General features: G+C 42.7%; 1 protein-coding gene and 1 long non-coding RNA gene across 2 annotated transcripts in view; one reads left to right on the top strand and one right to left on the bottom strand.

Annotated features, from left to right (window-relative positions):
- The window catches only part of LOC110382992 (mitochondrial coenzyme A transporter SLC25A42), a 52,521-nt gene extending 32,168 nt beyond the window's left edge, over positions 1-20,353 (top strand). The window contains exons 2-8 of the mRNA XM_064043255.1: positions 2,622-2,758; positions 5,085-5,235; positions 5,610-5,798; positions 6,243-6,422; positions 7,405-7,490; positions 7,988-8,171; positions 17,363-20,353. Coding sequence (XP_063899325.1) covers positions 2,656-2,758; positions 5,085-5,235; positions 5,610-5,798; positions 6,243-6,422; positions 7,405-7,490; positions 7,988-8,171; positions 17,363-17,501 — 1,032 coding nt within the window. The 5' untranslated portion in view covers positions 2,622-2,655 and the 3' untranslated portion in view covers positions 17,502-20,353. The remainder of the gene's footprint in view (positions 1-2,621; positions 2,759-5,084; positions 5,236-5,609; positions 5,799-6,242; positions 6,423-7,404; positions 7,491-7,987; positions 8,172-17,362) is intronic.
- LOC135119236 (uncharacterized) lies at positions 1,373-2,377 on the bottom strand. The gene is made up of 2 exons (XR_010278066.1): positions 1,662-2,377; positions 1,373-1,508 (listed from the first exon to the last, which is right to left on the bottom strand). It is a non-coding gene; the product is annotated as an uncharacterized LOC135119236 (long non-coding RNA).

The raw sequence follows: 20,353 nt of genomic DNA, 5'->3' as shown, positions 1-20,353 counted from the left end.
CGAATGCCTAAATTTAGGGAGCATTTACGGAACACTTAATAAGAATTTCATTTTCACCAAAGCCTAGGTGTCAAATTATAACCTTAAAATTTGATTTCAACTTGGGGGCCCGATTGATGCCTGCTTAAACAACCCCTATCATTATCATTACAGAATACAAACATATTTTGAACCGTGGATAGTGAAATGTACCTTTATATGTTATGTAACACCAAAAATACCATGTTTAAAAAGCAAAAAAATACAAAAAAAAAATGAAACGTAAACTTTTAGAAAGTTTAGAAGCTGTGGAGGTTGTGGATATATGTAAAATAATAATCATTAGAAGACCACGTACCTATCTTACGTGAAAGAGCAGATGACTGAGAAATAAGTACGATGATCATGACTTTTTTATAAGACTAGCCGTTTTCCCGCGGTTTCACCCGCGTCCCGTGGGAGCTACTGCCCGCACCGGGATAAAATATAGCCTATGTTACTCGCAGATAATATAGCTTTCTAATGGTGAAAGAATATTTAAAATCGGTCCAGTAGTTTTTGAGTTTATCCATTACAACCAAACAAACAAACATTTTCCTCTTTATAATATTAGTATAGATATAGATTATAGGTTATCACTTGCTATGAATGCACTTGCTAGGTCGTGATGTCGCTGAATTATTCAAAAATAGGTAGTCCTGCATGTCCATAAATATACAGACCATAACAGATGCAAATCTGGTAATCACTGATGTAGTGTCGCGGTGGCCGGGACATCTATAGGCCTATTCAGACCTAAGCGGTATTCGCTACCGTCTACGGCAGAGAAAACCCTGTGGGTATGCGGTAATATGACTGTTCAGACCTAAGCGGTAATCGCTACCACCTGCGACAGAGAAAACCCAGTGGGTATGCGATAATATTACTGTTGATGTTCGGGATGCATGCCGCTGCTGCCGCGCGGTATGTACTTCTACCCACAGCGGCAGTGAATATCGCTCAGGTCGCTCTAGCCGCGGTAGGTATAGTTATTGGCACGGATATTGAGCCCTGACCTTAACCTGCGCAGAAGCCATTTATTGGTTTATTGCCTTGTGTACAGTGCGCAAAGCGATCCCCACTCTTCCGCCGAGAGCTCAATATCCGTGCCGGTAACTATACTTGATACTAAATACCTGAGCGAAACCCGTGCGGTATCTACCTCTACCCACAGCGGCAGCGAATATCGCTCAGGTTTGAATTGGCCTTAAATACCAAAACTGCAGTAGATACCAATGATTCGAAAATGGTGAATATGGAGGAGCCTATCTCCTAGGTGATAGGGGATACCCTCTGGAGGTAAGAAGTAGGCTAATATTGAACATAATAAAATATATAAATTAAAACAAAGATAGTAAACAAATATTTTAATATTAGTCCTCATATGATGTACCAAACATTATCATCATCCTCCTGCACCAATTCAATTTGAGGTGGGCTGGGCGCAGCATGTTTTTACACGTCTTTCCAATTTCTCGCACCACCTGAAACTAAATAAATATAATAAATGTATAATTTTAACCCCATACTTAAATCCATCAACTCATGGAGAACAAAAATACAATGAAGTCGACAGTAAAACAAGGAACACAGTTGAACGGCAATATCTTATATTATTATACACAGATATTATTCACATTTACCTGTAAACGGTTCCTATCGCATTAAAACTATTTGTAACTGGATCCAAGCTTTGTTTTGGCTTCGTTCGTGGTCCCATCCGTTTTTGTTTAATATTGTGTCTCTATGAGACGTCAGCAATTTCACTAGCTTGTCTTTTTCTTCTGCAAGAAAGGTTTATCCTCGTTTTCTTCTCTGCCAAAATAAACTTATCTATTCAACAATAATAAACCCAAAATTAACCTCACTCTATGTACACATACACATCAGTCAATTTGACAAACGCGCGAATGACATAGGTAAAAATTCACCTATAGAAAACCTCTTTACTGTTTTATTGCATAAAACATAGCGTAATGTAGTTTAAGTTAAATTAAAATAACATCACAAGGAAAAAAACTCACAGGCTTTAGTAATATATACTCGATAGACGTTTATTTCTTAAGAAGTAGAGAAAAATCATTTTATCGATAAAATATCGACTTTGCATTATCGTTTGTAGAACTAGTAATCTGTCACTTACTTAAGGGATCCATGTACAAGTGTGGTGAAAATGAATTTAGGTAGGTGTCAAATTGGGAGGGGTCCTTATTAAAAGTAGCTTTTAGATAGGGAAACGGTAAGAGGTTGTTGGTGAAAACGGGCATAAGTGTCTCTTATAACCTTTATTATTGGGCGAGCCCTTATTCTAAGTGACACTTAGTTAGGGAACGTTCAGAGATTGTTGTTAAAAACGAGCATTAGCCACATTACAGTTACTTAGCCATATCACTGTTACTTAAAATAGCCACAATTACAGTAACAATGCTGATGTCTTATGCAGCTGCGTGAGTGATGTGAGCGCGTGACGTGACAAGATGGCAATTGCTTGGACTGCGGTGCACTCACTATTCCTTTACTCTCATAGCGCGATGCAACGGTAGTCTATTATAAGTGGTAGTCAATATGTATAGGTGCTTTAACAATGATGATATCTTTCGCAGCTGTTCGCGTGATGTGAGCGCGTGACGTGACAAGATGGCGGTGGGTGAGGCGCGCGTGCCGCTACTGCACGGCGAGCGACCCCCGCAGCCGCACAGGGGTGACACCCGGGCGCCTCCTCACGACCGATACGAAGCAGGTACCTCCCGCAACAGCCGTGTCGACGACAGACCCGTGCCGACGGCGCGCGTTGTTCCACGCGCTCCTCAAAGAGATGTCAGCAACCCCAGCGGGGCCAAGGCCTGCCGGAGCTGCGGTTGTTCGAAAGAGTTACCGCGGCCCTGGTACATAAAAGGCCTACGACGGAACACGACGGTGTTTAGTCAGTAAGAGTCTGATACTCCCTCACCGCTGCTAACCCACAGCGGGAGGGGTCATTTGATGATTTTCGATGTCATGGGCGCCATGACTCCTCCCGAGCCTCTCCTCAAAGAGGTGACTTACCGCCACTATGGTGGTCTGACGCTCCCTCACGATGCAACCACAGCGGGAGGGGATTTCCCATAGCTTATAATTAGGTCGCTAGTTAATAATATTAGCAAAATTGCATAATTTTTCGTCGTGGGTGTGACTGCACTTGTCTATCAATGCTGTCCATCTGCCGGATGTGCAGTGTCCGTCACATTTAAATTCTAATTTTACAACTAATTAGACTTTAGTACTCCTAACTTTGTCCACCAATTTATACGGACTATAGGACAGTTCTTTGTAAGACCTATACTTACCTAGTATTATAAAGAAAAGAAGTGTTATGTTTGTTTGAACGTGCCATTCTCAGAAACTGTAGGAACGATTTGACAAATTCTTTCAGTGTTACATAGCTCGTTTCTTGAATTAGGCTAAAGAGGGTACTAATTTATCTGGGCGCGAAGAATAGTTCCCGGCAAGCGAAAGCTTATAGGTACCTTAATAATAGTGGTGGAAATATGGATTCAAAGCCAGGCAAGTATCAAGTCTTTCATCGTTATTCCACCAAAATTGATTCCGCACATTTTTTCACGACTACATGTAGTCATGTGAAGAACACAAATGTATCTTCTGGTCTACTCGCTCTAGCAAACAGTAACATATTGTGTGTGAATACGTGAAAGGGCCCATTCTTCTCCATAGGAGACTACTACATATTTTGTAGCCTAAAGGCTACATTTTTATCCCGGTACAGGCAGTAGTCCCACAGAAACAGCTAGTTAAAAATAAATTACATCTAAATTCAGTAAGTATATAAGTACTTACCGCAAGATGAGATAAGAGCCATTTGTCTTAGATATCGCGTAATGATAACTTGAATGAAGTAAACATAGCGTTTATGATAGTACAAGGCAATCATTGTGCGCTTACTGTCGCGTTCATTGATAATGTTTAGTGATGGGTGCGTAGAGGATTCTGTAGATACGAGCGAATGTTGCGGATATTGGAAATAAGGAGTTTTGGGTCAAAAAAACTAAAAGATTTTCCGATTTACTCGCTCTTTAGACATCGTTGCTCATTGTTATTGTCAAATTATACGTCATTAGATATTATTGTATAGGTTAAGCATAGACACAGGTTAAGTGGTTTTTCTGTCAACATGTTATCCAAATCTAACCAAAAATCTGTATGTTCGGTGATTTGAGTAAACAAACACTCGGAAAAAGAATTATATAGGTACCTAGAGGAATGCCTATACATAAAACAAGATAGTGGCGGATTTATCCGCATTCATGGCAACACTATGCATAGGTACACATCTCTCTCGACTTCAGATAACACATTCATTAGATAAATGATTAAATACCTACCATCAAAGTATATTATACTATCATTACTTTGATATTACCTGTTTGTTTATGTATCACTCTTTCACGTAATAACTAAGTAACGACATAATCTACTCACTACTTCCTGCAACCGGTTAAAAAGTTAGGCAACAAGGAGTAACCTTTTGTTGCTTCGGCTACCTGCCAGTGAGTCTCGTCCCGTAGCTATTTCCAGATATTAGCCAGACCAAACAAAGAAAAACAAAACAATTTTTTTAGAAATATTATTTTACTATAAGTATTATTTAGTTACCGTGTTATTTTAATATTGATGACATATTATAGTGCACGAGCATTTGCGCAGACACAGGTGCACTCCCTATTCCTTCACTCTCATAGCCCGATGGGACGGCAATCCGATACGACCGGAGAGAGATCAGGCGTAGGACCGACATTTACGTGCTCTACGATGCACAGGTGTATCAATCACCAACTTTCAGGCTCCGGGCTGCTTTGTGAAAGTCTTCTAAAACCCACAAAGTGATTTCGGCCCGACTCGGGAATCGAACCCGAGACCTCGTGCTCAGCAGCCAAACTTGCGACAACTAGACCAACGAGACAGTATTTTAATGTTGCACCCATGCACTCCAACTTAATTTACCTATTTATTATAGAAAATACAGTTATCTATCCCAAGCTTCTCCACACAGCACACTCTTCTTCCCCCAGAGTCTCCAGCCCGCAAAGCGCCGCTGGACCACTCGTCACTGGGCGGCGGCGTGACCGTGGTAACGTCATTGATAGCCGGAGCCACCGCCGGCGCCATCGCCAAGACTGCCATAGCGCCTCTAGACAGGACTAAGATTAACTTTCAGATCTCGTGAGTATACGCTGTGAAGAAACCTGGGCTGGAATGGCTGACAATTTTAAGACACTTGAACACTGCTTTCTATATGTTCTAAGGTCCATTTAATTGGAAAATAAATAAGTTAAAGCTTATAATACTCCCTTATTTACTTTCTGTATGTTCTCTTTTATATATTCCTTGTATCTTCTCCTCTATACTTCTTTGTGTACTCTCCCTATGTATTTACAAATGTATCCTTTGACATTCTCGCCCAACTCATTTTCCAAAAAATAAGGATTTTTAGCTCTAAAACCAGATTCGAAATTTTCACCTATATCATGTGCCTACCTTTTTTAAGAGTTAGAATCGCCCCTCTGACTTCATACTTCATGTATTCTCCATTCCAGCCAAACCCCCTACTCCTGGCGAGCAGCAATAAACTTCCTGATCAAGAGCGCCCGCACCGAGGGCTTCCTGGCGCTATGGCGCGGCAACAGCGCCACCATGGCTCGCATCATACCGTACGCCGCCATCCAGTTCACCGCGCACGAGCAGTGGAAGAAACTCCTCAAGGTCGATACTCCGCAAAGCGCCAAGTGAGTCCAACTAGCTGTTCCCTGCAGTTTCTCGAGGAAACTACATCCCGCATACGGATAAAAAGTAATCTATCTTGGTGTCTAAGGTACTGTCTATGTCTGTGCCAAATTTCATCTCAATCGGTAAAGCAGTGTTTCAGTGAAAGGTAACATTCATAATATGTGTCGGTTTTGGGATCATGTATCAAACCTTAGTACTTTTTCATTCGTTACGGGTAATCAGAAGCTAGTCTGACAACCAGTTTTACCCAGGGGTCACGGGTTACCCAGGTAACTGGGTTGAGGAGATCTGAAAGGCAATCTTTGTAATTGGCACACTGGTATTCAGCTGGACCTGGTTAGAATGGAAGTCGATCCCAACATACCTAATATAGTTGGGGAACTCTAGGCTCTAGATGATTAAATTGACTTTTACCTACAAAACCACCGTCTCCTCCCTTCCAGAGCACACCCCATCCTGCACCTGGTCGCCGGGTCCCTGGCGGGCGTGACGTCACAGTCCGCCACGTACCCGCTCGACGTGGCCCGCGCCCGCATGGCCGTCACCAACACACGCGAGTACAGCTCGCTGAGATGTGTGTTTGTGACAGTGGCGAGGGTTGAGGGCTTGAGGACGCTGTATAGGTATGTATGGTCTCTAGCAGACTGTGACGTCACAGTCCGCCACGTACCCGCTCGACGTGGCCCGCGCCCGCATGGCCGTCACCAACACACGCGAGTACAGCTCGCTGAGATGTGTGTTTGTGACAGTGGCGAGGGTTGAGGGCTTGAGGACGCTGTATAGGTATGTATGGTCTCTAGCAGACTGTGACGTCACAGTCCGCCACGTACCCGCTCGACGTGGCCCGCGCTCGCATGGCCGTCACCAACACACGCGAGTACAGCTCGCTGAGATGTGTGTTTGTGACAGTGGCGAGGGTTGAGGGCTTGAGGACGCTGTATAGGTATGTATGGTCTCTAGCAGACTGTGACGTCACAGTCCGCCACGTACCCGCTCGACGTGGCCCGCGCCCGCATGGCCGTCACCAACACACGCGAGTACAGCTCGCTGAGATGTGTGTTTGTGACAGTGGCGAGGGTTGAGGGCTTGAGGACGCTGTATAGGTATGTATGGTCTCTAGCGGGCGTGAAGTTTGGCCAGTTTTCTTGATGTTAAAAACTATCAAAACGTCAACACAACTTTCTAAAGGACTTAAGGGTCAATTACAAATACATAACTAGACAAGAATCGGGAGGGTAAATTCTCGTAATGTGCACTAACGACGTTTACCAATATGCTTTCTATCTTATGTCTTTCTTATTAAAGTAAGAATTTTCACAGTAGCCACATACCAGTTATGACAAATTCCTATCTCTAATAAGCAATGTATAACATAGAATATTAGGAATTTTGTGTGTACCCCAAATGGTCCGAAACTACTCGAATACGACTGATTTTCGTCTGACATTTCATGCTTGATTACGTGCTGCGATTATATTAAAGATGAATTCTTTAATGCCGTTATTAATGGCAGATCTAAGTCGGGTCTAAATATGAGCAAATGCGGTGGAGAAGATTGGGCAAGAAAATAGCAAATATTTATAATTCCGTCCGTTCTTTTTTCAGAGGTTACTCGGCGACCGTGCTAGGCGTGATTCCTTACGCCGGCGTCTCCTTCTACACGTACGACACGCTCAAACACAAGTACCAAGGTAAGTGTTGCTGGGGAATTTGTTGCGCCACTTCTTCTTCACAATAATAACACGTAGGAAGTGGTGAAGGTTGGGCGCTTTTGGGGACTGTTTTGTAATTTCGAGTTTTACTTTACTAAAATCATATATGTTAGTTCTTTCTACTAATCGGAATCGTTTTTTTGCTTGTAATTTGTGGAGTATTGAGCTAATAAAATATGAGGTACTTTAATGTTTTGGAATATTTCTACTGAAAATTATATTACAGAATTCATTTATTATTTATATTTTTATTTTGCATTAAGGACCGATTTTTCAATCATCGACCGATTTAAAATCTGTTCGAGGCGTAAATATAGTTGTTTTTTTTGTACAAAAGCTATCAAAACGTCAAATATATTCTTTAGCTAGGCAAAAGTTATAGAGATATAATTCTTCAGATACAGGTTAAAATTTTCTTAGCAACATTTTTCATTACTTTCTTTCACTATTCTAAAATTCAACCAAATACGTTTCAGAGTATTTCGGCAAGCCGCAAGGCGCGGTGGTGAACGTGTGCCTCGGGGGCACCGCCGGCGCCATCGCGCAGACCGCCTCCTACCCGCTCGACATCGTGCGGCGCCGCATGCAGACCGCGCGGCGCCGCCCCGACGGCACATACCCGTACGGCAGCATCGCTGATACACTCGTCATGGTGTATAAGTGAGTATATTGTACATCGCGCAGACCGCCTCCTACCCGCTCGACATCGTGCGGCGCCGCATGCAGACCGCGCGGCGCCGCCCCGACGGCACATACCCGTACGGCAGCATCGCTGATACACTCGTCATGGTGTATAAGTGAGTATATTGTACATCGCGCAGACCGCCTCCTACCCGCTCGACATCGTGCGGCGCCGCATGCAGACCGCGCGGCGCCGCCCCGACGGCACATACCCGTACGGCAGCATCGCTGATACACTCGTCATGGTGTATAAGTGAGTATATTGTACATCGCGCAGACCGCCTCCTACCCGCTCGACATCGTGCGGCGCCGCATGCAGACCGCGCGGCGCCGCCCCGACGGCACATACCCGTACGGCAGCATCGCTGATACACTCGTCATGGTGTATAAGTGAGTATATTGTACATCGCGCAGACCGCCTCCTACCCGCTCGACATCGTGCGGCGCCGCATGCAGACCGCGCGGCGCCGCCCCGACGGCACATACCCGTACGGCAGCATCGCTGATACACTCGTCATGGTGTATAAGTGAGTATATTGTACATCGCGCAGACCGCCTCCTACCCGCTCGACATCGTGCGGCGCCGCATGCAGACCGCGCGGCGCCGCCCCGACGGCACATACCCGTACGGCAGCATCGCTGATACACTCGTCATGGTGTATAAGTGAGTATATTGTACATCGCGCAGACCGCCTCCTACCCGCTCGACATCGTGCGGCGCCGCATGCAGACCGCGCGGCGCCGCCCCGACGGCACATACCCGTACGGCAGCATCGCTGATACACTCGTCATGGTGTATAAGTGAGTATATTGTACATCGCGCAGACCGCCTCCTACCCGCTGACTCCCCATAAAATGCCTCAAAAGAATCTGCACCTTTTTTGGAAGTCGGTAAAAATACTATTATTACACACTAACTTGCACTACTACCTTTCTCACCCGCTTCCCAAAAGAACTACTTCCCTCACTCAACCGGATAAAAGTAGTCGACGTATTATTCTGAAATTTCAACTAAAATACTGTCAGGTATCATCAAAATCCATCCAGAGTTTTTACATGAAAAAATATCAATATGTCGGCTCTTCGTTACCAACATCAGAAATCTCCATCGTTTACTCTAGCCGCAGACGCTTAGTTTATAATGAATAATAATGCCAGCACTGTCTTGAGTACACTTTATAGTAAGAAATAACAATTATGGTGAAAAACAAACAATAAACTAAATTACGACGTCGAATTGAGACGATTCGCCTGGTGAGGGCGCGCGGGCCTTTTTCTTTTTGTCAAAGTTCCCGCGCTGCTCCCAACTTGACGCTCCGTCAGAGTGACACTTCCTCAGCTGTCACTCTAATCCGACGTATTCTCATATTCTCTACGGCGGCGCCGACACGGCCAGACTGACAATCGTCCGTCCTCGGACGTAGTAGTTTAATGGCGTCCTGGAAAGATCAAAACAGTACACGGGTAATGATCCGCTCGTCCACCCTGAGAAACATAATGCCATAATGTCTACCATAATACAGAAGCAACATTTTGCCCACACAACAACTTTACACACGGCGACTTTACATCCTACAACTTTACACACCATAACATTACACACCACAACGTGGACCGGACGAGTGCGTCCCTTCGACCAGCCACCATAGCGACATGGACCGGACAACACTGTCCCTTCGACCAGTTGTATAACACAAAACCACAAACATGGACCGGACGAGTGCGTCCTTCGACCAGCCGCCAAAGCGACATGGACCGGACGACACTGCCCCTTCGACCAGCCTGTATAACACAACCACAAACATGGACCGGACGAGTGCGTCCCTTCGACCAGCCGCCAAAGCGACATGGACCGGACGACACTGCCCCTTCGACCAGCCTGTATAACACAACCACAAACATGGACCGGACGAGTGCGTCCCTTCGACCAGTTGCCAAAGCGACATGGACCGGACGACACTGCCCCTTCGACCAGCCTGTATAACACAACCACAAACATGGACCGGACGAGTGCGTCCTTCGACCAGCCGCCAAAGCGACATGGACCGGACGACACTGCCCCTTCGACCAGCCTGTATAACACAACCACAAACATGGACCGGACGAGTGCGTCCTTCGACCAGCCGCCAAAGCGACATGGACCGGACGACACTGCCCCTTCGACCAGCCTGTATAACACAACCACAAACATGGACCGGACGAGTGCGTCCCTTCGACCAGCCGCCAAAGCGACATGGACCGGACGACACTGCCCCTTCGACCAGCCTGTATAACACAACCACAAACATGGACCGGACGAGTGCGTCCTTCGACCAGCCGCCAAAGCGACATGGACCGGACGACACTGCCCCTTCGACCAGCCTGTATAACACAACCACAAACATGGACCGGACGAGTGCGTCCTTCGACCAGCCGCCAAAGCGACATGGACCGGACGACACTGCCCTTCGACCAGTTTGTCACAAGCATGGACCGGACGAGTGCGTCCCTTCGACCAGCCGCCAAAGCGACATGGACCGGACGACACTGCCCCTTCGACCAGCCTGTATAACACAACCACAAACATGGACCGGACGAGTGCGTCCTTCGACCAGCCGCCAAAGCGACATGGACCGGACGACACTGCCCCTTCGACCAGTTTGTCACAAGCATGGACCGGACGAGTGCGTCCTTCGACTAGCCGCCAAAGCGACATGGACCGGACGACACTGCCCCTTCGACCAGCCTGTATAACACAACCACAAACATGGACCGGACGAGTGCGTCCCTTCGACCAGCCGCCAAAGCGACATGGACCGGACGACACTGTCCCTTCGACCAGTTTGTCACAAGCATGGACCGGACGAGTGCGTCCCTTCGACCAGCCGCCAAAGCGACATGGACCGGACGACACTGCCCCTTCGACCAGCTTGTGTAACACAACATCCCAAACATAGACCGGACTGCACTGTCTCTCAACCTTGATCTATCACACATACTCATTCATAATACATAACACAGTAACTAACCTTTCTGTTATGGACGATCCTGCTCAGTATGAACTTCGACTTCATATTGTACATCTAAGGTGTCAGAGTCATAGAGGCTAAGCGTATCTGACCACGCAGTGAGCGTTTCAGAATCAGCTGAAACAGTGACCGAGTCTGCACGCAACATATCCCCGAAATTTGGAGTATCACCGAAATCATTACTGTTTTGTGTCAATTCATCCGACGCCGACACGGTCTCCTCTTCATTCAATAGGCTGTCAGTGATTTCAAGTAAACCGGTATGTCCCTTAGGTACTGGACGCAAGTTCTCATGAGCATATTTGTAAACGCGATTTGAACCGTTAATATTTTTCAGTTCGTAGCGATCATTTTCTAATACCGATGTTATAATGAATGGCCCTTTAAACTTCTTGTCTAATTTAGTTTGGTTTCGTTCACCGGTTTTGAGAAAAACAAAGTCACCCTTGGTGAATGGTTTGATATTAGCGCGACCACGATTAAACCGACGAGTGTCTGCTAATGCAGCCTTTTCGATATTATTTGACGCATTCTCTAACGGATTCTAAATCTAACCTTTTAATCTCCTCGTCCGATTGTGCGATAGAAATTTTAGACATACCCAATGATTGTGCGCGAATCCCGAACATTAATTCTGTTGGTGAGTATTTAGTCACTGTGGATTTCGTACTATTTAGCGCTAACTGAATATTGCCTAGTTCGTCACGCCATGTTTTGTTCTGTTCATTTTCTACTATCGTAAGCAAGCTTTTCAACGTTCTCATGACTCTCTACTTGACCATTCGCTCTACTAGAACCTGTTGCAATGAAATGAAGACTGATTTTATGCTCAGTACAAAATTTCTTGAATTCGGCACTAATATAGCATCGAGCCTGATCTGCAATAACACGTTTAGGGGACCCAAAGAGATGGACAGCTTTTTCTAGAGCACGCACCGCACTAGTGGCGTCGAGTGACGCCGTATGCTCGAGAAGAACGTATTTACTAAACGCATCTATGATAACCGAGCAATATTCTTTGCGATCGCTTTTACCACTCAATTTCCCAGTGAAATCTATATGGATCGTATGCCATGGCACGGATACTTTAGGGATAGAGTGCAAGCGAACTGATTGAGCTCCCGAAGGCCCTTTAGACGCTTTACAAACTATGCACGAATCAACAAATTGTCGCACACTTTTAGACATTTGGGGAAACCAATATTGTTCATAAAGTTTGTCTAACGTTTTGTCACTACCGAGATGTTGTATTTCGTTATGAACATGGTTAATTAGTGTCCAAATAAGGGATCGGGGAACAACAGGTAACCACACAGTAGCTTTATTTCGTTCGACTTTCCTGTATAAAATACCATCTCTAACGTCATACGTGCGAGCTACCGAATCAGGCATATCATTGTTGTTGTGCTTGTTTATTAGGTCTTGGATTTCGCTATCTCGTTTCTGTTCCACGGAAAGCCAACCTTGATGTAGTTCTACAAAGGAGATCATTCAAGTCTCGAACAATTTATACCCAAAAATGAAAGTGCCGGCCAAAAGAAAAAAAATGTAGATTCTTATAGAGAATAATGCCCTGAACATTTTTTACTATTACAAGAATCGTCTACAATTAACCCCCCGGCTGCTATTTGACTTTGAAAATGCCAAAAAATCTCACAATGTTTGGAGCATTTCATAACGGCCCCAAACTGGAGAAGGCAGCCGCTGCCTTCAAAGGACTCCTGCCCAACCTGGGAAGTCATCAAATGACTTGGGCTGTGGGGAAGTCAGACACTTACTGATTAAAACCCATCATGGGGAAACCAGGGTCGCGGTAATTCTTTCGAACAACCCCGCAGCCCCAATAGGCTTTGTCCCCGCTAAAAATATGTACGATTCTTGTCGAGGATGTCCTGAAGATATTTTACTAATATAAGAAACATCTTCGGTTAACCCCCAGACTGCTATTTGAGTTTAAAGTGTGAGAACCGTGAATAAAAAATCTATACTTGAATGTTACGGAAATAACGTCTACAGTATTTTTTTAACTAATCGAACGTCTACGATATACCCTCCTGCTACACCTGTGTACAAAAAAACTGTGGACGTTATTTGCCGTAACATTCAAGTATAGATTTTTTTTTCACGGTTCTCACACTTTAAACTCAAATAGCAGTCTGGGGGTTAACCGAAGATGTTTCTTATATTAGTAAAATATCTTCAGGACATCCTCGACAAGAATCGTACGATATTTTTGGCGGGGCTGCGGGATTGTTCGAAAGAATTAATAATAAATAATGGCGTCCACGGCCAATTTCGGCCACGGCGCTGTTCTTATTTTAAGGAGATCAGCCAGCTGCGCAGGACATATTATAGTGCACGAGCATTTTCGCAGACACAGGTGCACTCCCTATTCCTTCCCTCTCATAACCCGATGGGACGGCAATCCGACACGACCGGAGAGAGATCAGGCGCAGGATCGACATTTACGTGCTCTCCGATGCACGGGTGAATCAATCACCAACTTCCAGACTAGCTGGGGCTGCTTTGTGAAAGTTTAAGAAAACCCACAAAGCGATTTCGGCCAGACCCAGGAATCGAACCCGAGACCTCGAGCACAGCAGCCGCGCTTGCAACCACTAGACCAACGAGGCAGTCTAAAGAATCGAATGAGTCGAAAGAATTACCGCGGCTCTGGCTACCCCATGATGGGTTTTAGTCAGTAGTAGTCTGACTTCCCCACAGCGAGAGGGGAGTCATTTGATGACTTCCCAGGTTGGGTAGGAGTCCTTTGAAGGCAGCGGCTGCCTTCTCCAGTTTGGGGCCGTAATGCAATGCTCCAAACATTGTGGGATTTTTTGGTATTTTCAAAGTCAAATAGCAGCCGGGGGGTTAATTGTAGACGATTCTTGTAATAGTAAAAAATGTTCAGGGCATTATTCTCTACAAGAATATATTATTTTTTTACTCTGGCCGGCACTTTCAGTTTTGGGTACGAAATGGATGATCTCCTTTAACTTCTTTCCTAATAGGAGATATGTTAGAAGAGGCACCTTCTTCGGGTTGTAGATTACGGGAGAGATAATCAGCATGTTCCATTCCGCGACCTTCGCGATAGACAATGTCAAAATCATACGCTTGCAAAATTGCCCACCAGCGATGTACACGTGGAGTGAGGTCAACTTTTGACTTTGATGCCTTTAGCGAATTACAATCTGTATAAACAGTGAATCGCCTGCCATACAAGTAATGCCTAAAATGTTCTACCGCTCGTACGACGGCTAAAGTCTCTAATTCATACGAGTGATAGCGAGATTCTACTTCAGATGTACGTTTGCTATAATATTCTATTACGTGAGGCAAGCGGTTTTTCCTTTGAATGAGAATTGCTCCGTAGCCATCAGCGCTGGCGTCTGTATGTAATTCAACAGGCAGTTCTGGGTCGAAAATTGTTAAAACTGGTTCGGAAGTCAGAATCTCAACTATCTTGCTACGGATATCTTCATGTTTGTCAGTCCATTTAATCGGTCCCTTCAATTTAGTTAAAGGATAAAGAGGTCCAATGACATTTGTAAAACTGGGAATACATTTTCTGAAGTAAGACGCGAGTCCAATAAACTGACGAACGTGTGTGCCTGTTTTTGGAGGAGGTGCATCTGCCAAAGCTTGAATCTTAAGTGAGTTTGGTCTAATTTCGCCAGCTTGTATTGAATAACCCAGATAATTGATTTTAACTTTCATGAATTTACATTTTTGGGGTTTAGGGAAAACCAGCATCTGTCAAGGCATACAAGGTATCATCTAGGCGTTGCAGGCCTTGAGAAATATCAGGGGAATAGCAGAGAACGTCATCCATATAAATTAGAGGCTTGTCGTTGAGATTTTGCAAGGCTTTATTGATGCATCTTTGATAAACGGATGGAGCGTTACGTAAACCAAAGGGCATAGTGAGGTATTCATATTGCCCTTCAGGAGTTACAAAGGCTGTCATTTCAATTGAATCCGGATGAATAGGGATCTGGTGGAAGCCGCTAGCCATATCAAGTGATGAGAAAAGTTAGCGCAAGTCAGTTGATCTATCTGTTCCTCTATGCGAGGCAATGGATAATGTTCTGGATGAGTGTTTGAGTTAAGCTCCCTGTAGTCGACGCACATTCTATCCGTATTGTCTTTCTTTTTTACAAGAAGTATAGGACTTGAAAAGGGGGAGGAGCTCTCACGAATAATTCCTGCATCAAGAAGATCTTGTATTTTTTCACGAACTACCTGTTTTTCTACCGGTGCTAAACGATAAGGTGACCTATGAACTACTTTATGGGGGTCTATCAACTTAATCTCTAACTGCCCTGTTTTAACGCGCCTTGTTGGTACACCATCAACAAAATAATCAGAATATTTGTTCAGTATTCTTAAAAGTGCTTCTTTATCTTCATTTACTAAGTCCGTGTCAACCTCAGAAACAAAGTACGCATTAAATTTGCTTATGCAAAAGTTAGCCTCCTGTTTCATATTAAGCACAACTTTGTTATTATCAATTGTTGCATAAAAACCCTTGTCCAAAATATCTCTACCTATAATAATCGGCACAGAAATATCGGAATCAGGCACGATGTGAAATGCAATGTCAACCGGAACATCACCAATCGTAACTGTGCTTAACATTTGACTAGAGCATTTAACGTCGTTACCGCCAAGACCAGTAAGGTAAACTAAATCGTTGCGTACAGTACCCGGAAACCGCTTAGAGAGACTTTCAGTTATGAGTGAACAAGATGATCCACTATCGAATAGAAAAGGAAACCGCTCACCGGAAGATGTCTCCAGCGAGGATCTGGAGGGGTCATGGCCGCAGAGGTTGACTTCTTTGTTCGCTAACCCACCGGGCCTCTTCTTGTCGGGACAAGTTGGTGATGTGTGTCCAGTCTTTCCGCACGAAAAGCAGGTAATGGTTTTGTCTTGCTTGTTGGTGGAAGTTGAATAATCTGAAGGCTTCGATACTTGATCTTCCTTACGCGATTTGCATTCAAACTGTTTGTGACCCCTTACGCCACAACGATGACATTTGCCAAGAAACCTCGTATCTGTCACCCGCGGTCGCTTCACATCAGGGTCTTGACACCCGTCCGTATTATCCGTCCGGCGTTTCAGCGAGATGCCATTAAGAATTCGAAATAGCTGAGCGCGAGTAGTAACGACATGGGATGTTAGCTCTCTACGTATCAAGTTATCCTTCTGGCATAAAACAGATATGACAAACCCAGTAATAACCTCTTCGGATAATTCTGCTTTTGGAATTTGCTCGATCATGCTCCATAAGCGCAACGCAGACTCAGATGCAGTTTCTTTAGCCTCGATTTGAAATCGCAATATCTCATCAAAATGATCTTGAATCAGTTTCGGTTTGGCAAATCTAGCCAATAACAATTGTTTAATACTACACCAGGATATGTTCTTCAAGTTTAATTTGGTTAAACAGGTAGCGGCACGACCTTTGAGTGCTCTAGTGAGTGCCATTAGTAAGTCGACACCATCGAGATTTTTGTTCTCTACTATGACTTCGGTTAGTGCACACCAATCTTCAATATCTGCGGCCTTATCGTCAGGATCGTATGGGATGAGCTTTGGTGTCACATTAGAACTTACTGCTGCCTGGGGCGGTGGGATTGAGACCAACCGGGATAAGAGCGACTCCATGCTTGACAATAGTTGCGTTGCAGGGTCGCTTTTTGATGGCTGCGTATCCACGGTATGACCTCTCTTCGATCCCACTTCTGATGTCGGCTCTTCGTTACCAACATCAGAAATCTCCATCGTTTACTCTAGCCGCAGACGCTTAGTTTATAATGAATAATAATGCCAGCACTGTCTTGAGTACACTTTATAGTAAGAAATAACAATTATGGTGAAAAACAAACAATAAACTAAATTACGACGTCGTATTGAGACGATTCGCCTGGTGAGGGCGCGCGGGCCTTTTTCTTTTTGTCAAAGTTCCCGCGCTGCTCCCAACTTGACGCTCCGTCAGAGTGACACTTCCTCAGCTGTCACTCTAATCCGACGTATTCTCATATTCTCTACGGCGGCGCCGACAAATACATATAATCTTTCGCATTTAAAAAAACAGTACGATTTCTCAAACCCTTTAAAAGATATTTATTTATCGTTGTATATTCTTCTCCACAGATCAGAAGGCTGGCGCGGCTTCTTCAAGGGCCTCAGCATGAACTGGGTGAAAGGGCCCATAGCTGTCGGTATATCTTTCGCTACCTACGATGCCATTAAAAGCACCCTCAGAGATATCGCCGTACATTTTAATAGCTAGTCTATAGAGAAAATATATCAAATAAACATACCTACCATATGACAGGTCTAAATATATTTGAGGTGGAGAATAATGGGCAAGAACATATTTGAAAATGCTACATTTATTAATGAGATTTGAGATGGAGAAGAAAATTAGAAGGATTTATGAAATACTCCAAAACCTTCTCTTATGATGGGGTCAAATAGGTTGGTTCAGAATAGATTGGGGTGGAGAAGATTGGGCAAGAAATATTTCAATGCTCCCACAACGTTCGAGTTGATGCCTTCTGGTAAAGGCATAGCGACTTTAAGAGAAGTTTTATGAAGAAGAATGGCATGTTGCAATACCGTGGAGAAGATTGGGCTAGTCTATATAAAATGTCAACTGTGTAGTAACAAGGCAGGTGAAAGCTTATAGATTGTTTCTAGGGCGATAAAAAATTCTGCGAATTGAGGACTGTTTTTTTGGAAGTCGGTTAAAATGTATAATGAAAGATTAATCACGAAGTTCTTCCAGTTTTTTGACACTCAATTTTGACACGTAGAAATGTTGTAAAATAGATTTTTGGCGAAATTAAATAATAGAAGTGGTTCAACAGACTTTTTAAATAATGTCAATTCAATTTCTTAGCTTTCGATGTTAGATTTGACTGAAAACGACAATAATATTCTAACGATTGATATTATAGAAATATCTTTACTTCTAAGTCAGAAAAGTCAGACCATGTCAGAAACTAACCTTCTAACATTTGAACACATTTTTAGAATATAAAAATCATGTTAGACGTTTAAGTTGACAGGTCAGAAAAGTCTGATAGTTCTGACGTCAGAATCACTTAAAAAAATCGCACCATGTAATATAGCAAATTGTTGATTGTCACTGTTTATATAAATCGCACGTCATGCGCACGGAATCGTCAAATGACGATTGGTTGCATCTTGCGTTCAAACAATAGAATGTCTGACTTCACAGCGGCGAAGTTATTTGACGACTTTAGATGTTTTTCTGTGCAAGATGCAATGAATCGTCATTTACGATTGCTTGCTCATGACGTGCAGTCTACATGAATACTGCGTAAGTGTACTTTAACGCACACATAGATATTATTATATTAAGTTTAGTTTTTAGATTGTTTCGTTCACCTTAATATAGTCAGTGGTGCTCAAAAATTATTTCTTAACCTAATATTTCATGAGTTTTCTCTATAACTACTGCACCGATTTCAATAATTCTTTCACTTACATATAGCTATATTGGGTTTATTAGGTAAAGTTTTATCTGCATAAGAAGAAGCTATGGGCAGAAGGTAGTCTAAATGGTGTATGGAGTTAGAAATACTTCAGTATTTTAGAGCATTTTTTACTTTGTTTATAAGCCCTAATGTATTGTTGTTAGTATTAGGTAGTAATTATCCAGTTTTCATCATATAACTTTGCATGTCCGAAGTGCTATTCGCGACTGCAGTTAAAATCAGAGAAAGGCAGTGTTTTAACTAAATGTCTTACTTAATTAGTATTTCCTTATAAATACCTATCTGTAAAATTTAAAGTTACTCTTTGGTTTGAAAAGAAGGATATGAACCCTAAATAGCAATCAACTTTTTTCCTATGTTTTTTCTTATAAATTGAACCTCTTCTTTAAAAGTTTGAGTATCACTGACTATATCTAAGAATTAACTCACTGTGTATAGATTGTGTATATGAATTGTTATGTTTGTGAATATTCGGTAAATAGTATGTAAAATATAGTGCAATAAAACTATTTAAATTGTCAATATGTAAATTATATAGCAAAGTTATGAGTTATGAAATAAAATACATAATTTTCTTAATTATTTAACTAAAGATACTAAATTGTTTTAAATATTGACAATTTTAAGTAGGTTGAGGCCCAGAGTTCACCATAGTGGAGAAGTTTTTAAACTACTGAGTGGGCGGTGACGATATGTTTGAGTAACGAAATTCTATTGGTTGCATAAAACCTTCTCCGCTCCGCTGTGGAGAAGTCTGGGCCTTGTATTATTTATGTATGTATGTATTAAGTTTTTATCATATATTTTTTGTTTATACACATTTCATATATCTACCTAAGTTATGTATTTTTAAAATGCACATAAATATCTCAAGGTTTTTTATATTAAAATAATCATCAAAACGCATAAATGTTTAGGAGAAAATATCAAAATGTTAGAAAAAATTATGAAAATATGTTTCGTGTGTTCAAAAACTTTTTGAGATTCTACTTTATGAGATTATGTAAAAAATGGAGTTTAATATAGTAATTATAATATTTGTTTTGGTATCAAATTAAAAAAATACGTTATAAAATTCTTATCACATAATTATGTCCTTTTTAATTTATTTATTATTTATCTGGCGTCAAATTTTGTGCAATTTAGAAATAATTTTTGGTGAGTTCTTGTGCAATATCGCTCAAAATTACACTTGTATGTTTGCGGAACCCTAATTTTTGTATTTCTAGTCCTTCAACTATATGCAAATCGAGTTAGACTCATTTATTTACTACTTTTGTTTATTTGTATAGTTCTATGTTTAAGGAAAGTATTAATTTTATTATTGTTTGCTGACAACTGAGATATGCAATATAGTGAAACCTATTTATACTCCGTTTGAGGCACTTAATTATAGGTAAACCATCTTGATAGGGCGTTACACAAATACATACATATTAAACAAACAAACTACTGCTTCAATTAATTAAATTAATGTATTTACATGGATTTTTAACTTAAAAGAAAGTCATATCAATATTGTTTACCATCTCAGTTGTCAGTCGGTTTAGCTATAACACATAGTGACTGCTAAATAAATGTATAGAAATGTGGAATAAATGTTTATTATATACCTTAA

Source organism: Helicoverpa armigera, chromosome 31 (assembly GCF_030705265.1).
Source record: "Helicoverpa armigera isolate CAAS_96S chromosome 31, ASM3070526v1, whole genome shotgun sequence".
Lineage (NCBI taxonomy): Eukaryota > Metazoa > Arthropoda > Insecta > Lepidoptera > Noctuidae > Helicoverpa > Helicoverpa armigera.
The sequence above is the reverse complement of the archived record's forward strand: the minus strand, read 5'-3'. Positions and strand labels throughout refer to the sequence as shown.